At 38.7% G+C, this 22,934-nt stretch overlaps 1 protein-coding gene across 2 annotated transcripts in view; it reads left to right on the top strand.

Annotated features, from left to right (window-relative positions):
- Positions 1-22,934, top strand: part of tenm1 (teneurin transmembrane protein 1) — a 503,386-nt gene that overhangs the window by 314,779 nt on the left and 165,673 nt on the right. For both annotated transcript variants that reach the window (XM_061927525.2, XM_061927524.2), the window contains exons 15-18: positions 2,589-2,823; positions 9,106-9,225; positions 9,309-9,570; positions 17,257-17,542. In XM_061927525.2, coding sequence (XP_061783509.2) covers positions 2,589-2,823; positions 9,106-9,225; positions 9,309-9,570; positions 17,257-17,542 — 903 coding nt within the window. The remainder of the gene's footprint in view (positions 1-2,588; positions 2,824-9,105; positions 9,226-9,308; positions 9,571-17,256; positions 17,543-22,934) is intronic.

Raw genomic sequence — 22,934 nt, 5'->3', positions numbered from 1 at the left:
ACCATTTTATAGTTTGCACATGGTGTTTATCACAGTAGATCAGGCCCTCTATGTCTTACTGTACCTATGAAACGTTATTGCCAGTGTTCTTGTTTTAACCGTATGATGCTGTGTGTAACCAAACGTATGAAACATAATGTGCAGGCACTATTGTCCATGCGGTCTATAATGATACACTCGCACGTTGCCCCTGCTATCTTAGGTTCGCGGTAGGCATGCCCCCCAAAGGGGTTGTCAAGCTGTGTCTAGCCTTTATATTTACGGATACAATGACATTTATCTTTTGAGTAGTTCGACTACTTCTGTCACAAAGGAATTCAAAATGTTTATTGTCCTCTGACTTTAAGACAGAATCTCATGGGTGGTGTGCATTTTGAAGTTTTTTTTTTAAGCCTTTTTTGTTTATATACTATGCATTGTTTAGGTAAGGTAAAGCGGTCGTTGTTGTTTTTTGTTTTTTTTTCCCATGGCTACCCCTGGCTAACTTGTGGCCCTAGGCAGAATTGTATTATGAAAATATTTTTTGAATATCATTTTGCACCCCCTGTCCCATTATATATATATATATATATATATATATATATATATATATATATATATATATATATATATATATATATATATATATTTACCGGTATATATATATAACTGTTTTAATAGAGCGAAAGGATTTTATACGTTTTAAATCTAACTTCAATTTAATTTAATGCATGTTTTGGAGTACAATTAATTATTCCATATTTCTTAGTGCAAAATAACAAATTTAATCAATCAATCAATCAATGTTTATTTATATAGCCCTAAATCACAAGTGTCTCAAAGGGCTGCACAAGCCACAACGACATCCTCAGTACAGAGCCCACGTAAGGGCAAGGAAAAACTCACCCCAGTGGGACGTCGATGTGAATGACTATGAGAAACCTTGGAGAGGACCGCATATGTGGGTAACCCCCCCTCCCCTAGGGGAGACCGAATGCAATGGATGTCGAGTGGGTCTGACATATTATTGTGAGAGTCCAGTCCATAGTGGATCCAACATAATAGTAAGAGTCCAGTCCATAGTGGGGCCAGCAGGAAACCATACCGAGCGGAACATACATATACATATTTTCCTAAAATACTGTGTGTAATCATTTGACCAAACAGCTTTGCAATAATTTGAAGGCACCCTGGCTAATTATGACACAATATTTTTTTGTCATAACAAAGGCATACCCAATCAGCTACAGTACTTCAGTTGTGGATTAGAAAGGACAACTCTTAAAAAAACAGAGACTGCATATTGTCCCTGTCATTATTTGCATGTTTTAATTTAATTGATTTTAATCTATTTCTGTATGTTCTCGGTAGGTTAAGGAGAGTTGGGATTTTTTGAATAGACAAGGTCCTTTTGACATTGCAGGCAAATACACTAAAACAGTAAAACACATTTCAATATACTGCATTGCGAGAAAGCCATACAAAGTGAAATAAATGCATTATTTGATTGGTACTGCTGGAGAAAAAGTCATGGAACCTATTCACTCTTCAAATATTTATCTTCTGTCAAATCACTCCACAGCTTTTACTTTCACACCATAGTCGAGCTCTCCCTCTAATTGGCGTATATACAGTGTACTCGTTATCTTTCTGTAGATATACAGAAGAGATGTAAGGATGCTATCACAAGTAATCAGTGAATAAAGACAACCATTTCAATGACTCTGTCTAGACTAAGAAGAATGGGAATGAATGAAAATGGTTTTCTTTTTGAAAAACGTTCCACGCCGAGTGCAATGAACTCTTGAGCGCAAACAATAACATCACAAATGCATTGCAAATTTTCACATTTGTCCTTTGTGTGTTTCCACGGCCATCTATGCATAGTAATATACAAACATATTCATTGTCCTTTTAACAGCGACGATGTAGCAAATTCAATTATTTGCGTTCTTTCAAGCAGGAGTTGTGCGTGTTATGGAAATAAATGATTGTACTGGACCGCCCTTTTAGGAGGAGGTTATAATAGAGTATTGTTGGCCTTTAGCTTTCTGCTCTGTGGTCATATGCATTTAAATGTCAGCGCTGTTTCCTGCCTTTTCAGAAACAGGCCTGAAATAGGAAACACAAATGCCAGCCTGGCTCCTGTTACCTGCTGCTTTGGCTCCTATCAGCAGCCTATTGTTTACACTGGACTTTTATGGATCACATTCAAATAATTGTGCTGACAGAGGCCTGATTTATAGCAATATAAAGGTAGTTTGATGAATGAATCTAATTTGATTTATCCGCGTGATAATGGTGATATATATATATACGGTTCATTGTCACAGATTATATCTCTCATGTCGAGCTCCTCATTGGCTACGGGTGCAGAAATTATTTCTTGGCAGAGGTTTTATGGTATCTCCTTTCCGTCTTGTCACTGCTGATATAGTATACATCCTTCTTGTCGAATGAATGGGAATGTGTTCTCAACACCTCACCCTGCTTAAGCTTCCACTGGTGAAACCCCCAAAAATACATACTCTCTGTTAAAATATGGCTATTGAACATGTTCAACACAGACCTCACATATAATTAGATATTTTTACATTGTTCCATTTCAGATGGTCTGATTGACTGTGTGGATCCGGACTGCTGCGAGCAGCTGAGCTGCGGCTCTGACCCTCTGTGCCGCGGCTCGGCCGACCCCATGGCCTTGTTGCAGCGGAGCCCGATGCCCCCCACTTCACCTCCCTCTCCCACCAACACGCACACTCACAGTTTCTACCGCCGCATCCACTTTCTCCTTGGGAAAGCAGCCACACACGCTCTCCCTGGAGACGTGCCCTTTGATACCAGGTATGTGCTTGTTTAGTCTCGGGGAGTCTGGGTCGCCATGTGCATGCAAAGTCCTTCTTTGCCCATTTCACTTGAGCGTCTGTGTCCTTGGATTGTCCATTATTAAAATACACGAGCAGTGGATAATCAAGTGAATACCTCCATATTGGCTAAATGCATACAATGTGTGCACATGATGTGTGTTTATACTGTTTTGTTGTATCGGTTTGATACATTTGTATGCGTGACATGTGACGCATTAATATTCTCTCACATTTTCCGCCACGATGGCCTTTGCAAATCTATTTTGGAAAACAGTAAATGATTTGTGCAGGGTTTTTTTTAGTCCACTTGTAATATAATCAAACAAATTAATTATGCAGCTGCTTTTACAGACGGGTAATCAATTGTAGACTAGTAACAAGCGTGGCAAAATAGTCAGCCGGCAAAACCTACCTCATGTATCCCTCTTCCGCTATAACTGACAAGCACTATCAATTAACCTTTGCATACATCAGTCTCCATTTGACCATTTATTCAAATGTCAAGCAGTCCATTGCACGTTGCCTACATTCTACTGAGAACCAGCGTACAAAGGTTAATTTCGGTCTTTATTACTAAAGGTTTTTTTTTCTTTTTACACTGAAATTATCTGGGTTGATTTTGATTTAGATAGTTTGAAAATATGCCGAAAATGTCATTGAATAAGAAATATGCATGTGCTTAAAAATGCAGTTAGCTAAAATACAGTCTTTAAAAATTATGTTCGATTCAGCACAAATACATTTTCCCACAAAACTCAAGATCTACTTCCAGTAAATTAGGACTGAAGCAATTCCAGCTGCTCTATCTCCCTAGCTCAGGGGTCACCAACCTTTTTGAAACCAAGAGCTACTTCTTGGGTACTGATTAATGCGAAGGGCTACCAGTTTGATACACACTTAAATAAATTGCCAGAAATAGCCAATTTGCTCAATTTACCTTTAACTCTATGTTATTATTAATAATTAATGATATTTATCTTTGTGGAAACACTGATCATCTTAATGATTTCTCACAATAAATATATATAGAAACAGATAAATATCAATATGCAACACTTTATTTTTATATTTTCTCTAAGTGCACATTTTTCAAATTGAACATTTTCAAATGATCACTTCTAATACAGTCTTGTGAAATCACAATATCCCATTTTAACTAGCTAGCCTCTAACATTTTTAACAAATCATGAATTACTTTGCACTATGTTTGTACAAATAATAACTCATGTAAAATACAAAAGTCAACTCTCAAATTTTTAAATAAATCATGTCACACTTTGAACTGGACACCAAATCTGTTATCTGTTTCTTTGTCAGTTAGTGAAGACCAAGTCTTTAAAATATTTTCTTGGGTTTTCAAATTCTATTTGAGTTTTGTCTCTCTTAGAATTAAAAATGTCGAGCAAAGCGAGACCAGCTTGCTAGTAAATAAATAACATTTAAAAAATAGAGGCAGCTCACTGGTAAGTGCTGCTATTTGAGCTATTTTTAGAACAGGCCAGCGGGCTACTCATCTGGTCCTTACGGGCGACCTGGTGCCCGCGGGCACCGTGTTGGTGACCCCTGCCCTAGCTAATGTGTTTTGGGCAAAAATCCCGACAGTTTTGACTTACTGAACAGCAACTACTAGCCGCCCTGCTGGAGCAGTCAGGGCAGTGTAAACGGTCTCCTTTTATCTGCGGTATGGCGTAGTGGGTAGAGCGGCCGTTCCAGAAACCTGAGGGTTACATTTCGCTCCCCGCCTCTTGACATCCAAAATCGCTGCCGTTGTATCCTTGGGCAGGACACTTCACCCTTGCCCCCGGTGCCGCTCACACTGGTGAATGAATGATGAATGAATGGTGGTCGGAGGGGCCGTAGGCGCAAACTGGCAGCCTCGCTTCCGTCAGTCTACCACAGGGCATCTGTGGCTACAAATATAGCTTACCACCACCAGGTGTGAATGAATGATGGGTTCCCACTTCTCTGTGAGCGCTTTGAGTATCTAACAATAGAAAAGTGCGATATAAAATCTAATCCATTATTATTATTATTGTAAGACCCACGTTACCAGACTGAAAAAGTTATACTTGATTGGTTCACAGACATGATGATCACTTCAGTCTTCATTTACCAACAGTGGATCGTGAGTTTTGTTGAGAATTTATTTGCACAGAATTGTTATATACTGAATTTAAAATTACTGTATTTTAACAAATCTATTTTTTAAACACGCGCATTTTGTATTTTGTACATATGTGGTATTCTAAGTGGGTGTGGGTACTAATAGCAGATATAACTATAATACAGTTAAAAAACTGAACAAACTGGAAGAAGCTGAATTTACGTTTGGTACATGTATTTCACATAAAAAGGCACTTAATAGTTAAAAGGCAATAATTTAACAGTAGCTCTGAATTAAAACCAGTATTATTATAAAAGGCTTAAATAGAATAAAACACAATTGTTGTCACACTAAAAAAACACACTGCAAATAAGGGCAATACGCTGCAAAATAAAACCATGCCTTAGATAATAGCAACACCTAATTAAACTATTGCACAAACCCAGTAATTGAATTAAAGTGCAGAGTGACTAAGTTAAAAGGGTTAGTAAAACATTTTGTGTTTAACAATTGCACCAGTTAAAATCGTGGGATGAAAAACAGTGACAGGTGCACAGTAAAACAATCCTACAAAAAACAAACATCATAAATTAGGAAGATAACCAAATAAAACCTAACCAATACAAAAATTAAAATGACAAACACCTTGGCCAGGATCATTTGTTCATCGACCTTTACTCTTGTCCACAACAACATCCTCTACCATAAAAGTGACACATGATGAGGTTAGTCCAAAGCAGATAACTTGAAAGTGTCGGTGCCAACTTACATTTGCCTCAAAGATAGTTGAATGTGTGTCAAAGCTCAGAGCTTTTGGTGTCCAAAATGCTGCAGTCAGGCCGTGATTTAAAATGGAAGTTGTCAGAGAGAGGTTGCGTCACCATATAATAAAAAAATATCTTCATGTTCGCAGCCAAACAGGTCGCAGCACCCACACACCATCGCTCTCAGGTGCGGTCTCGGCGGCTGCTGCAATTGCTTGTATTCTGTTACGTGACTTCTTCTCGGAAGTGAAAACCAATGGTGGTCAACCAAGCCATGTTGGCTTTTCTACAGCAAGCAGTGCGCAAACTATCTGAGTTCAAAATAGGCGTAAATCTTCCCGCAAAAAAACAGATACAAGCCAAAAATCAAACTATACAATGGAATAGATCCTTATACCTTATCAAAAACAGATTTGTCAAGTGATATCAAGGATTATAAATTGGTCGCATTCACAGACATATTGAACTGTTGTGCTCCAGACGCCAATCTACATGACAAAACAAATGAAAACTTGGTAAAGTATGGAGGTCTACAACTTTTTTGTGTGTGGCTGGGTCAAGGACATTGGTATCAAGACTCTCCCGGATAAATATTCTTAGTTTTTGCTCGAGTAAGGTTGCATTTCATGAATTAAATTTGCGTCTACTGCCACGCAGCATTTACGAGTAACGTGGTTTTTCCTGTCTTTATCGAAATTAACTATTAAGGTTAACATTGTGTATGTGCTGAAAACTTCATTCATGATTGTTGCCTTTGGACAGCAATCATTTAGACTCGCCGATTTAGTGCTTTTCGAAACACTCGTAGTAAACAAATGTTAAAATAAATACAAATAACATCAAGATAATACTTAAATGGAAATTAATAAACGTTAAAAGTAAATCAAACAAACATTTAACAAAGTGATCACTGCAAGCTCATTCATTCTTTGACTCTGCTCCCTTAGACTGGAGTGTGAGATGTTTTTATTGTCGCTGTTTCATAAAATCTTGCACTCTTCCACTCTTTTTGATTACCTTTCGAGGAACTCTGAAAAAACGTTTATCGTTTTTGTGAGTTGAACGATTCGTACAACCGAAAACAACACGAGCATAGGAAATATTTTTCTTCGAGAAAGGCTAATTAGTGCCTAGTTCCCATTGAGAACAGTGCTTGCTTGACCACCACACATATTTAATGGGTGGGACGTGAGCCGAACGTGGCGTGCATATATGATACAAAGGCTAACGTATCTAAAACTATTGCTATTTTACACTAAGTGAAGGAATTGCTAAATCAATAAGCATTGTATATTTTGTATAACTCACTGATTGTTCCATATCCAACATATTGTATTGAAGTGTGGGGTAGTGCCTATAAAACATATTTAAATCCAATCTTCATTTTGCAGAAAAGAGCTGTAAGAATCCCTACTGGAAATGCATACAGGGAACCCACAAACCCAATATTCAAACAGTTAAATGTATTAAAATTTCATGAACTGTCAGAGTATAATATCCTGAAACTCATGTACAAAGCACATGCAACAATTCTACCAAACAACATTCAAAACAGATTCGTAAAAAAGACAAATTATAATCTGAAAGGAACTGAGGTCTTTAATAAATCTAAATATAGAACAGTAATAATGGAAATAAGTATTTCAATCAGAGGTGTTAGTTTATGAAACAAACTTGACAGTGGAATAAAGCAATGTAAATCTCTCTCTGTATTAAAAAAAAGAAAAAGAAATCATGATGACGAAAAGATATGACTGAGTAGAATTATTTATATGTTATTGGTTTAATTGTTGTAAAATGAAAATATGGCTTTGTCGTCGCCAACGTTAAAAGTCAATTGTTATATTTGTGAAAAAAGGGGGCAAATATTGTAAGTTTTTAACTTCTTTCTGCTCTTTTTCATTTATATTTTACTTTAATGTTTTGTTGATTTTTTTTTTTTATTGTTTTCCTTTGTTTTTTATTTTTATTTTATAAATTAATAAATAAATAAATGAACTGACCTGAACTGGACGGTGGTAAAATTCAAGCAATAGACCGCATGTTTAAAGTTCCCAATTTTATAATGTTTTATTGGTTCAACGGTTAAACGATTAATCAAAGCAACAGAATATAAGTCAAAGCTGTTTTCCCTAATCAAATTCATAAATTTAATCAATCGATTCACCAAATGAATTTTTTATATTATCAGAATGTGGAGTAAGAGAAATATGTAAAATAGTTAACATTTCAAAATGATTTAAATGATTGTATTTAATTGTAACATCAATTTTAGGAAGTGAGGACAGGCAACACATGCTATGTTTAAGTTTAAATTGATAATTTAAACTGTATTTAATGAACTTGCAATGAGATCAACCTGCAGGGCATTTTAAATAATAAAAAAAAACATACAATTTATTTGTGCATTCATAATTGTCATTTCTTTTGAAAACACAAATGGCACTGATTTTGTGGAATGACCCTTATATTTTATGGTTAACCTTCTGGGGACCGAGACAAAAATGGACATTAAAGTGAAATGTGTTAAAACAATTAGGATTTTTTTAGTTTTTTGGTTTTGCTTTTTTGCCCAAATTTCTCAATAAGCTCAAGTCCTGAGCAAAAAATATCAAATATGTAATGTTTTTTTATATATATATTTGACCATTTTGAAGGAATTTTGATCATATAACGTCATCTTTTATAATTAGCCAAATAACTTGTGTTTTGTAAATGTATATTAATTAAAAACTGTGGTTTGATCAAAAGGCCTTGAATGGGTTAAATTATATTTAAAAAAAATATAATATAAGTATATTGTGTTGTATTGTCTGCTTTGTATTTTGTGAGCGACTGACGTTGATTTGAGCAAATAATAATAAAAATAATAATAATAACAATAATACAAAAGGTTTTAATGCCCTTTAACAAATGAATAACTTGTATATTCTGTTTGGCTTTGGGGTATTGTTGAATAACTGCAGGTGTGTAGTACAATGGAAATTTTAAGATGTACCATGAAAAAACCTGCCTAAGAAAAACCATATATAATTAAGTAACACAACAAAAATGCTGGCGAAAATACAACAAACATTTACTGAAAGGACACAAAAGTCAGCCTTTGTCCTCTGAGGGCTGATAAAAGTTAAGTTTTAAATGGTTTACGTTGTAGGAAAATGTATTCATAGACCTTGCATCCAGACATTTGTATTATTTGTGTTAAAGAAAGTCATTATACTGAGAATACACAGATTTTTTTATTCTTCACACAAAATGTCGTTTGGCAGGAGTGTTACAATAAGTGTCCCTCCTCAATTATTGTGCCCTTGATCATTGGAAATCTGTCATTTCCACTTTTTTTGTGCCTCTAATGTTTTGTCCTCACTTTTTGCCATCTTTGTTTTGCCAGTCGCGTAGCGGTGGTACGAGGCAGCGTCGTGCTGCAAGATGGCTCTCCTCTGGTGGGCGTCAATATTACCTTTCCTCAGCATCCAGAGTATGGTTACACCATCAGTCGACAGGATGGGAGGTGCAGAAACATACATACCCACAAACAAGTCATGACGTACCTCCAATCATTTACCTTTATAACTCTCTGTTCCAACATTTTAGTTACGACCTGGTGACTTTGGGCGCCATGTCCGTGACACTGATGTTTCATCGCCCACCCTTTTTGCCGCAAACATGCACTGTCTGGACACCAAACAACAACTTCCTAGTTCTGGAGCAAATTGTCATGTCCAGGGAAGATGTACAGCTTCCTAAATGTGACATTAGGAGTGTTTTGAGTCCTTATCCACTGGTCCTGTCCTATCCACTACCCAGATACACAGGAGCGTGTGTGGAGAAAGGCCCTGCTGTACCCGAGCTTCAGGTACTTAAGAATATTTACCTGTTAATGCATGCTTTTGACAGAGGTTCCACTGTTGAGTTTTAAGGTGTTGCAGGGGAAACAGCGAGATTTGAAAAGTGTTTTCTTTAAAAGTTCTGACAAAAACATACAACCATGGACAAAATTTAGATTTTAGAAATTGTGGGGACACAACTGGCTTGCGTACAGGGGGCATGCCTAAAAGAGGGCGTAGTTCAAAGGGATTAGATGCATGTTTTGGGCTAATATGAATGTGAAACAAATTGCTCTACAATGTATTTTATGTACAACATAACCACATTAAAAGAATGAAATAAGAAACAATTTGGGGGTTTCAAGATAATTTCAATATAATTTGATTTATTGTTTACCGTGTATGTCCTGGCTGGAAATTGAACCATGTCCGTTGGAACAAAAGACTGATGCTTAAAGGGGAACATTATCACCAGACCTATGTAAGCATCAATATATACCTTGATGTTGCAGAAAAAAGACCATATATTTTTTAAACCGATTTTCGAACTCTAAATGGGTGAATTTTGGTGAATTAAACACCTTTCTAATATTCGCTCTCGGAGCGATGACGTCACAATGTGACGTCGCATCGGGAAGCAATCCGCCATTTTCTCAAACACTGAGTCAAATCAGCTCTGTTATTTTCCATTTTTTCGACTGTTTTCCGTACCTTGGAGACATCATGCCTCGTCGGTGTGTGTTGTCGGAGGGTGTAACAACACGAACAGGGACGGATTCAAGTTGCGAAAGTGACAAGAAATTGGACATTTGTTCCGCACATTTTACCGACGAAAGCTATGCTACGACAGAGATGGCAAGAATGTGTGGATATCCTGCGACACTCAAAGCAGATGCATTTCCAACGATAAAGTCAAAGAAATCTGCCGCCAGACCCCCATTGAATCTGCCGGAGTGTGTGAGCAATTCAGGGACAAAGGACCTTGGTAGCACGGCAAGCAATGGCGGCAGTTTGTTCCCGCAGACGAGCGAGCTAAACCCCCTGGATGTCTTGGCTCACACTGTCCCGAAGATGATCAAGAGAAGAATATCGACCCTAGCTTCCCTGGCCTGCTGACATGAGGGTATGTCTACAGAATATATTAATTGATGAAAATTGGGCTGTCTGCACTCTCAAAGTGCATGTTGTTGCCAAATGAATTCCATATCCTGTAAACCTAGTTCATAGTTGTTAGTTTCCTTTAATGCCAAACAAACACATACCAATCGTTGGTTAGAAGGCGATCGCCGAGTTTGTCCTCACTTTCTCCCGTGTCGCTGGCTGTCGTGTCGTTTTCGTCGGTTTCGCTTGCATACGGTTCAAACCAATATGGCTCAATAGCTTCAGTTTCTTCTTCAATTTCGTTTTCGCTACCTGCGTCCACACTACAACCATCCGTTTCAATACATGCGTAATCTGTTGAATCGCTTAAGCCGCTGAAATCCGAGTCTGAATCCGAGCTAATGTCGCTATAGCTTGCTGTTCTTTCCGCCATGTTTGTTTGTGTTGGCTTCACTATGTGACGTCCCAGGAAAATGGACGGGTGGTTAAAATCAGGCACTTTGAAGCTTTTTTTAGGGATATTGCGTGATGGGTAAAATGTTGAAAAAAACTTCGCAAAATATAATAAGTTATTGGGAACTGATTTTTAATGGTTTTAACAATTCTGAAATTGTGATAATGTTCCCCTTTAAGCCACTGTTTCTTAATCATAGGGCGGCACAAAATATCTGTTACTCCGCTGCAGTCTGTATCATTTTTTTACACCACTTGTGGTAGTAATGACAATCTCAAACAAACACAAGAAGTCTGGATCTAATTCATAGATGTTTCTCAAACGCAAAATGTCTGACTAACGTGGTGAAGCTGTATTTTCATATGCATTTCAATTGTATTGACAGTTTAGTTCAGAAACATATTTATTAATAAATGTACTTCTTCTTCTTCGTTTGGATAAATATGTCAATGTTAATTAGAGGTGTAACCACTATACAGCTGGGCAAGTGTTTAACAGCCAACTGACCTAGCTGCCGCCCAAAGCTGCCAGACCACGATTCCCGTTAGGATGGCGGCATATGGGACAAGATGTTATGATGTGGTCTGCAGTCTGCTCCTCTGCACCACACTCACATGCCGCAGATGAAGATATACCCCATTTGAACATAGTTGAGCGGAATAGGCCGACGCCAGTAGAAAGGTGATTAAGCCTGACCCAAGCAGGCCTGGGAAAGCATATTCCCGGTGGTGATGTACTGGCCTTAAGGGATGTAATCATGGAGTCTGGAAGAGTTTACCCCCCGTTCCATGTTCCATTTGTAGTCTGCCCAGTCCCCTTCATTGCCGTTTGACTGGTTAAAGTCATTTAGCAATTCCAATGCAGCAGGGACAAATGGGTGTCTCTATTTAAGCTGCCGGTGTCCTTTAAGAGGAGGAGACAGAAGCTGGTCATGAAGAAGGTGCCCAAGCTCCAGTGCTCGGCGTGCAAGAGAAATTGTGGCTCTCTTGCGACGAAGCTCAGATGGTTGAATACCTGCTAAGATGGGAAGATTGTCTGTTGGTGTGGGACGCGTTTAGTCACTAAACGCAAAGCATCGTTAATCGGCTTATCTATGAGACGAGTGTGAGCACTACGACACCAAGTAGGTGTGCAGTACTCAGCGGCAGAGTGGACCAAAGTTAGGGTGGCTGTACGAAGTATAACACCGCCAGCACCCCAGCTAGATCCACCTAGTCGTCTCAAAAGCCCAACGCGTGTTGTTAGCTTTTTGCCCAGTGTCTCCAGGTGTCGGAAATGTGAGTGCCCTGTCCAACTTAATGCCCGAAATATGTTGGTTCGGCAGAAAAGGGTAGAGGACGTCCATCAACAGTGATGTTAAGCTCACATTGTGCCTCCCTGTTGTAAATGTGGAAGGCTGCCGTCACCGTTTTGTTTACACTGAGCTTCAACTTTCATTTTTGAAGATAAGTGGATAAGGTCGCCATGACCTGGGTAAGAGACCTCTCTAACTCCTGCCTGTTTTTTACACGATGCATAATTGCCAATTCGTCTGCAAATGCAAACTTTTTGGCAGTTGTTACTGGCGGATCATATATGTAGATGTTAAACAAGAGGGGAGCCAGGACTGATCCCTGAGGGACGCCATTTCTCAGATGTCGCAACCTGCTTTTTGGGCCATTATCAGTGGTAAGGGTGAAACTGCGGTTTTGGATGAGTTCCATGATCAAAGAGATCATGTGCCTGTCCGGCAGTAGGCGCAAAAACTTCCAGGTATGGCCACGGTGCCAAACGGTATCGTAGGCTACTGTAAGATCAACAAACACAGCACCTGTTTTATTCTTGGCCGAGAAGCTGTCTTTAATTTATTGAGTCAGTAGAGTAACTTAATCCACGGTTGATCTTCCGCGCCGAAATCCAGCTTGCTCTTGAGGAAACAGTGGATTGATAATAGGTTTGACACGAGCATAGACCAGTCTCTCCAGGATTTTGAAAATGATACACAAAAGGGAGTTATGTCTATAACTCTTTGGATCCTCTAGTATATATATATATCCCCTTTGTATATATTGTTTTTCAAAACACCTGACATGTATACTTTGTACATCATTTATCCATTTTTTTTAACATATTTTTTTATATACATGTTACAGGTTATACATCTTTTATTATTGAATGTATCAAATGTGATGAATATATTGGAAACAAGCCTTTTAGCTTTTTGTGCCATCCATTTGCCTTTTTAAAGCATTCCATGGATTCAATTCTTCAAGATGTCAATAAACATCTCAATCAATCAATCAATCAATCAATCAATAGTGGCTTCATCGGCTTCATTTTTGGAAGCTTGAGTGTGCGCATGCAGGAAGATAGGAACTTGGTTAGCCAGGACTTTAGAACAACATAGATTATCAGCTCTGGGCAGATTGAATCAGGCCCTGGAGCTTTTCCAGACTTAAGCAACGGGAGGGCACTGGCAAACTCCTCTGGAGTAAAATTTTCAGAGATTATTTCACCAGGGGGTGTAGGGATCCTCCAGAGTTCAGCCACCTCCTTGTTCACAAGTTTGGCTGATTTGCGAGCTTTTGTTCCATAGAACCCATTCTTTACCAATTGCGATGCAATAGAGTTCACAGAGATGGGATCCAGCGTCTGGATCTGCCAGTCAGGTTGTTGACTGTATTCCATGCCAGCCGGCTTGAGTGTGTGAAATCGATGGTGTTGACAGCCACTGACCAACGCTCTCTTCGCTTTTCATCAAGTCGAGCAGTGCAGAAGCAGCAGTGCCTGATGCTTCGCCCTGCGAGGCCTTCAAAAAGACCTGGTAAATGCTCTCACAGTCCGCATCCCAGCACGGTCTGTAGTTATTTCTTCGACCGCATGGGATTGATCTCTTAGCTGCTCCTAGGATGGCATGACAAAAGTCCTGGTATGCCTCATCAACAAAGCTAGTATCAGGAGATGGTAGGTCCTGGGCAAGCTTGTTTGTGATGAGGCTATAAAGTTCCCAATTGGCCTTGCGGAAGTTCCAACGCATATGTGGCTCTCTTGCGACTGGGGGCATAGTTATTGTGGCCGTTACAAGAGATGGTCAATGTTGGAACCTTGGAAACTTCTCTAAGAAATGTCTGTCCAAGTGCCAGCTATTTAGACCAGTGCTCGCGAAAGCTAAGTCTGGATTAGTTCCGGTGTTCTGGAGACCAGAGAAGAAGCTAAGGGCATCCTTGGGGTTATGTAACAATACAAGGGTGCTCAAAGTTGCCCAGTCAACCAAACATTCCCCATCATAAATGTACTTTATTTTATATAATCATATGTAAACATATTCTCCCTCAGTTGTTTATAAATCCCCTTTAATACAGAATATTGGATTAGTACTTATTTGTCTAATCAGCCTGACCTTATTAATACTTATTTTTCTAATCAACCTGACACTAAGCCTAATGTTTAATTGCTAAATAAATAATAATCTTTGTGATTAACACATGCTTTCATATGATTGGACAGCATTGTTAACCTGTTAAACAGGAAGTAGGTTAGAAACTAATATTGAATAAGAGTAAGATGACACATTCAGTGTTAATATTTGAGTGGGCCTCGGGCGCCTCAGTAGTGGAAAAATCGAACGCCAAGGTCAAAAACGTTAAGAACCCCTGGCTTAAGCCATTGCGCTTCCAGGAACTATGTTCTTATTCCTTTAATGCAAGTCTTAGTCAACAACATTGTGATTTTTTTAAATGTGTCTTACTTGTTCATGATTCAAATTGCTACGTGGAGGTCAACTTGCTCTTATCTTGCATGTGACCTCTGATTGGTCAGCTGCTGCATGCTGTCAATCATTGTCACGTTGGTAAGGAACGGCAGCTCCATAAAGCCAATCAATGAGGTTGTGGGCGGTGTAAAGGGACAAGCTTCAGCGCCTGAGTGACCCATTTCCGCTTGGCGCTAGTGTTTGACTTGTGTCTATTTAATAGTGAAACATTATTGAAAAAACATATATATATATATATATATATATATATATATATATATATATATATATATATATATATATATATATATATATATATATATATACATATATATATATATATATATATATATATATATATATATATATATATATACATATACACACACATATATATGTATTTATGTATGTATGTATGTATGTTTATATATATATATATATATATATATATATACACACATATATATGTATTTATGTATGTATGTATGTATGTTTATATATATATACATATATATATATATATATATATAAATATATATATACACACATATATATGTATGTATGTATGTTTATATATATATATATATATATATATATATATATATATATATGTATATATGTATATATATATATATATATATATATATATATATATATATATATATATATATATATATATGTATATATGTATATATACACACACATATATATGTATTAATGTATGTATGTATGTATGTATGTTTATATATATATATATATATTAGAGATGCGCGGATAGGCAATTATTTCATCCGCAACCGCATCAGAAAGTCGTCAACCATCCGCAATTCACCCGATCTAACATTTGATCAGAACCGCATCCGCCCGCACCCCCCCGTTGTTATATATCTAATATAGACGATGCAAGGCATTAGTGAGGTTATAAAGCTTTTGCCTGTTAAAGAAAGGAGACTGATCCAATGCAGCACAGACATTCGCGTGCCACGCTGTCACGACCCAGACGCACACCAGTGCGCAATCATATGGGAGCCGCGCGGAGCGCACCTCCAAGCGCGTCTCGCTGCAGGGGACGGCCGGGTATATGGGCCCGACGCTCCAGCGCCATCCATTTTCAGGGCTAGTTGATTCGGCAGGTGGGTTGTTACACACTCCTTAGCGGGTTCCCACTTCCATGGCCACCGTCCTAGCTGCTGTCTATATCAACCAGGGTGAGCCCCACCCCTTTCGTGAGCGCACTGCGCGCGGAGTGACCCCTGTTACGCGCCCCCGGCAACAGGGGTGGCGGGCAGGTAAGCTGCGCGGGCGGAGCGCTCGGAGTGACCCCTGTTACGAGCCCCCGGCCACGGGGGTGGCGGGCAGGTAAGCTGTTTACCTGCTGCGCGTGACGCCGGCCGCGGCGAAGGCGGACGAGGCGGGGTGTCGGTGCGGTGGGCGTGGTGGTGACCCTGGACGTGCGTCGGGCCCTTCTCGCGGATCGCCTCAGCTACGGCTCCCGGTGGGGCCCTCTCGGGGGAAGGGGCCTCGGTCCCGGACCCCGGCGAGGCGTCCCTTCTCCGCTCCGTAAAAGTGTCCATCTCTTTTTTTTTTTTTCTTCTGTTGTGGCATATGCTGCAGGTGCCTGCTCGTTTTTCGTATGTGGGTAACAACATTTAACTTTTAACATTTAATGTATATATATTTCCGAATTGGTTTAACTGCCACCCGCCTGAATCTATTTAAAATCTAATTTTTTTTTAACCACCCGACCCGACCCGACCCGCGGATAAAATCTAATTTTTTTAAATTTCATCCGCCCGATCCGCGGATAATCCGCGGACTCCGCGGTTGTGCCCGCAAACCGCGCATCTCTAATATATATATATATATATATATATATATATATATATATATATATATATATATATATATGTATATATATATATATATGTATATATATATATATATATATATATATATATATAATTACGATATTCCGTTAAACAGTTGAAAGAAGCAAACACTAAAAGAAACCATTCATGCTTTCGGGAAATAGGCAGCAAGCGAATTCACAGAAATCGCTTCTTGGCGTGTCCTCGATTTTTTTGACACCCACTCTGCTCGTGTGGATAAAGCATTGTGAATTTGAAATACTGTATAATGTTTCTGTCATAGCAGTCTTGGAGTAATTTCAAATGTGGCCATGGCACTTTTTGAAAATGCGTTTCATTTTAAGCAAAATGTAATTCACAGTTGATGAAAAAAAAAAATATTTTCCTATTCAAGATGTTTATTGCCATCATGTGAGCTCTTTTCGTCCTGTCCCTGCCAATCACACCTATTAGCGTAGTAAAAAAGTGCTAAAACATTTTTTATTTATTTTTTTTTTAATCATAATGTTCTTTCTGTATCATTTCTTCACTTTTCTTGTTGCTTATCTTTTGTTCTCCCAAGGCGGTGCAAGAAGAAGTTGCAATCCCAGGAGCCTTCATGAAGTTGAATTATTTGAGTACCCGAGCTGCAGGCTACCTCTCATTACTGCGCATCCTCCTCACGCCTCCTTCCCCGTCCTCCCCCATTTCTCCTCTGGGCGGTCTGTCCAAGGTGCATGTCCGTGCATCGGTCCAGGGAAGGCTGTACCAGCGCTGGTACCCTGCTGGGCCTGGCCTGGTGCACAGGCTGGTCTGGAACAAGACAGATGTTTACGGCCAGGAGGTGTGGGGCGTCACTCATGCAACTGGTAGGTTGAAGAATTGTTGTCTTTATTGATGAGCAAACTTCTTTTCCCAAGATCTCTAAGGGCCTGGTCTACTAGGATCCAAATAGCAAGTGCTAAATAGCGTGTGCAAACTGTAAAATTGAGTACATTAATTGTAATTTACTAAGACGGTGTGTGCAATTAATGACACAAGTACAAAAGTGATGCAGAAACCCTATTTAAAGTTTGAAATATGTCGATTGTTGACACACAGAAGACTCTCCCTGTCGATAGTCGGTCACACTGATCGCCTCCCTCTGACCGTGGCGCCATGACCAGTGTTCAATTCCTTTTCAAACCAGCTTAAAGGCCTACTGAAATGCGATTTTCTTATTTAAACGGTGATAGCAGGTCCATTCTATGTGTCATAATTGATCATTTCACGATATTGCCATATTTTTGCTGAAATTATTTAGTAGAGAACATCGACGATAAAGTTCGCAACTTTTGGTCGCTGATAAAAAAGCCTTGCCTGTACCGGAAGTAGCAGACGAGTAGCGTGACGTCACAGGTTATGGAGCTCCTCACATCTGCACATTGTTTACAATCATGGCCACCAGCAGCGAGAGCGATTCGGACCGAGAAAGCGACAATTTCCCCATTAATTTGAGCGAGGATGAAAGATTTGTGGATGAGGAAAGTGAGAGTGAAGGACTAGAGGGCAGTGGAAGCGATTCAGATAGGGAAGATGCTGTGAGAGGCGGGTGGGACCTGATATTCAGCTGGGAATGACTAAAACAGTAAATAAACAAAAGACATATATATTCTCTATTAGCCACAACACAACTAGGCTTATATTTGATATGCCACAAATTAATCCCACATACCAAACACCTCCCCCCTCCCGTCCATATAGCCCACCAATACAACTCAAACACCTGCACAACACACTCAATCCCACAGCCCAAAGTACCGTTCACCTCCCCAAAGTTCATACAGCACATATATTTCCTCAAAGTCCCCAAAGTTACGTACGTGACATGCACATAGCGGCACGCACGTACGGGCAAGCGATCAAATGTTTGGAAGACGCAGCTGCATACGTACTCACGGTACCGCGTCTGCATATCCAACTCAAAGTCCTCCTGGTAAGAGTCTCTGTTGTCCCAGTTCTCCACAGGCCAATGGTAAAGCTTGACTGTCATTTTCCGGGAATGTAAACAATGAAACACCGGCTGTGTTTGTGTTGTTGCTGAAGTCGACCGCAATACACCGCTTCCCACCTACAGCTTTCTTCTTTGCTGTCTCCATTGTTCATTGAACAAATTGCAAAAGATTCACCAACACAGATGTCCAGAATACTGTGGAATTTTGCGATGAAAACAGACGACTTAATAGCTGGCCACCATGCTGTCCCAAAATGTCCTCTACAATCCGTGACGTCACGCGCTGATGTCATCATACCGAGACGTTTTCAGTAGGATATTTCGCGCAAAATTTAAAATTGCACTTTAGTAAGCTAACCCGGCTGTATTGGCATGTGTTGCAATGTTAAGATTTCATCATTGATATATAAACTATCAGACTGCGTGGTCGGTAGTAGTGGGTTTCAGTAGGCCTTTAAAATACACACAAAACAGCGATGGCAAAACAGTTTTTATTCTTGATAAATCACATTGGGAGCGTTAAATAATTATATTTGCATCTTCTCCTCCCAGTATTGTGGGCGTTCTAATAATCGACACATGTTCTGCATATACAAGAAGACAGACACGCTAATTGGATTGTACTCTCTATTTTGCTCACTTAAGAGGCACAATCCTCTACCCAGAAGCTTAGTAGATAGGTTTGCCTAAGCTATTGAGTTGCATGTGTTTTATACTTGCAAACATTTAGTAGATCAGGCCCCAAGAATGTGTCAATGGATGTTTACAACCGTTTAGCTGCTGGCTCTACGATCAGCTCCAGTTCCCTGCACAGAATAAGCTGTGTTGATCACATGTCAAGTGTAGTTAAGGTCAGGTCATTTTATGGGCCCCACCAGAGGAATGGAATACAATTAAATTCTGCTTTACAAGTTCGAGAAAATAAATACTCTATAGAATTAGTCATTTTCTCAGTAACTACATCCAGTTGAAGCATTTTCTGCTGTTACTGGGTAGTTTTTAAGGCAAGTCGCTCAATAATATTTTCAAGATAAGCTTGATGTTTTTATTAAAGCGAAGCAATTTAATGACAAAGAAACTTTTTTAAAAATGATTTATGAATACGCCATGAAACATGAAAATGTAAAATGTATGGCATCCATGTAGTAATATTATTTCCCTATATGTTAAGATGTCCCGCTTTTTTCCATGGTTTTTAAATGCAACTTGAGGCAATCTCTCTCTGACAGTGTCAGAATGGTTAAGTCCATTAGTTCATTATACTACCGTATTTTTCGGAGTATAAGTCGCACCGGAGTATAAGTCGCACCTGCCGAAAATGCATAATAAAGAAGGAAAAAAACATATATAAGTCGCACTGGAGCCCGGCCAAACTATGAAAAAAACTGTGACTTATAGTCCGAAATATACGGTAAGTGTGTAAGGCATGTTTAGGGCTTTAACCTGATTGTGTTGCAACTGAACAGTGGTTGAAGAGTGTAGAGGGTAGGGAAGCCAGTTGTGTGTCAAAAAAACATATTTTTATAGGTGTCTCAATCACTGGGGTCCAGAACCGGATAAATACAAATAGAGATCTACTGTACAACAAAACGTGCATTGTTTCAAAATTATGTTCTATCTACTGTAAAGTTTTTTGTAAAATGCTACAGAACCCTCATTTCTTACACAATCTTTATAGGTTTGCCGTTGGAACAAAAACAGACTGCATGTTTGATCAGAGCAATTACTTGTTGTTGTTCCCTCTGATCAAAACAAGCAAAACATGTGTCTGACAGTCATTGTCTGATACTAAAAAAGTATTTGATACTGATGTTTTCTTCAAATGAAAAAAATACATTTATAGCATTTATGTACAGTAAAACAGTCCAAGAATCATATGAAATCTGAATCTATTTTTTTTCCATAACAAATAATCTAAATCCAATAAATATATTGCAGATAACAACAAATATGAACACAAAACAAATTTTATAGAAAATATTTATAGTTTTACATGTAGAATAAAACATATATATATATTGACAAATGAAATGACTAGACTAACATCACTTTTCAAGTTGATTTTTGTCTGCAAATATATGATAACACAGACGATATCGAACTTTTAGCAAACATTTTCATTTGCGAATCCTAAGAAAAGTGTGGCATACAAAAACTAAGGTATAGATAACACTGCATATAAATAAATATATGGACTATAAACTTACAAATCAGCATTTTGTATATGCATATTTATTAATGTATTGCTCCGTGGATATTAACTAAAGGCGGGAGCTATTACTATAATAAGATACATGCATTGTTATTGAACATACAGTTTTGTATCTTTACTGTTGATGTTACAATTCACTCTCATTATAGCTGACAGCATGAACTTCAGTTTGCAACTTCTGTTTTAGAGTAGATTGATTAATTAAACGGTAAACTTAAAAAAAGGCACTCTCCGGCTTATTATTTATTAAAGTTAAAGTTAAAGTACCCATGATAGTCACACACACACTAAGTGTGGCAAAATTATTCTCTGCATTTGACCCATCACCCTTGATCACCACCTAAGAGGTGAGGGGAGCAGTGAGCAGCAGCGGTGGCCACACCCGGGAATCATTTTTGGTGATTTAACCCCCAATTAACTGGCTTCCTGCTTTATTTTAGTAGGTTATTAAATATTCTTTACAGTTATAAGTAGCACACATGTGTGTTTAATTGTGGGTCTGTAAACATATCAATATGTAAATCATGTTTTCATTTTGATAGTTATTACTAATATTACTGATGTCATCTCAAGTGTTGTGTATCTCATTAGTTTGTATTGGTTATTTGATTCCTTAAGTGCAGACATAATTGCTGATATTATTACTTTTATTTCCGAATTTACCATTAGGAAAAAAGGTAGAATAACATGAATCTGAATATTTGCCTTCAACAGAATTATAACAGTAGTTGTAATCCAGTGACACAATATTGAAGTTGCATATTTGTGATACATTGTGTTTTTATTTGTCCAGTTGTAAGTTGGGCTATGTGGTCCATCTGTGTATACTGAACACCCTGTGGTAGAGAGCCAGAGCCAATTTAAAGTCCAGAAATAGCAATGCTCTGTGCTGTGACCATGTATGCTCTCCTGCAACTTGTAGTGAAAAGTTCACACATTTCCTGCCTATTAAAAGTGCAGGGTTGCAAATAATAACACAGCTACTGTGGATACATTCTGTTTGTGCACAGGTGGACAGGTGAAACTAAGAGTATAATAATCTTTGGCTTGTCAAACTTTAGATTATCTGTTCATCTCCTTGGGACGACACAAGTAATCATCTAGTCATTACTTAACAGTCCCTGAACCGGTACTTAAAAAAGTGAAAAACATGCAAATTTATGTAAAAAAACCAAACATTCAAGTTGACATTCAAGTTGACTGAACTAGTCATTTAAATACTTCATTTGTGCAAATTAAATGATAGAAAAGCAACACGTTCAACAATAAAAAATGAATGGTCATAATTATTGCAGCAAAACAGAACATAGAAAATGTGCAAACATGACTTACTTCAGTTGTAATGTTGATGTTCATCATTCCGGATGTTTGTGATTGAAACCCTGCTCGCCGAAACCGATATTGGTGCATGAAAAGGAAGTGCTGTGTTGTTGTTGTGGCTACTGGCTAGCCTAGTGTGCAAGCAGTGTTACGAGGGATGCTGTTAAGGTCAGCAATAACATTTAAAAAAAACGTCAAACTCTGTGTGTTTCTGTCTGGACTTACTTACACAACGTTACTTGAACAATACCAGCGCTAAACACTTGCTGCAGGTGGCTGAGCGTGCATTGATTTAGCACCAAAATAAGGCTATACTTCTTTTTTTTCCAGTCTGGTCACTACTGTTGCTATGAGGGCCGCCTTAACCTAAGGGGGGCCCCAGGGGCTGACCAGCCGCCCCCCAATCCTCAATAAGTCTTCTCCCCGAAGTTGCTTCCCTTTAGCCAAATGTATCTTCTGAGAATCGGTCTCATAAGCCTTTGTGCATTTGCAAATATGAAATTTGCAGTTAAAGGTGTTCGAATGAGACGCTATTGGCTACCCTCTACCTTGTCCGACACGAGTCACACACACACATTCCGTGAAAAGATAAAGTTACAAAAAAACATGTAGTTTGGAAAAAAACACCATGATTTTACTCAGTAGAACAGCAACAAGAGAACAATTTCATCCATCCATCCATCCATTTTCTACCGATTGTCCCTTTCGGGGTCGCGGGGGGTGCTGGAGCCTATCT

Source organism: Nerophis lumbriciformis, linkage group LG35 (genome assembly GCF_033978685.3).
Source record: "Nerophis lumbriciformis linkage group LG35, RoL_Nlum_v2.1, whole genome shotgun sequence".
Taxonomy (NCBI): Eukaryota; Metazoa; Chordata; class Actinopteri; order Syngnathiformes; family Syngnathidae; genus Nerophis; species Nerophis lumbriciformis.
The sequence above is the reverse complement of the archived record's forward strand: the minus strand, read 5'-3'. Positions and strand labels throughout refer to the sequence as shown.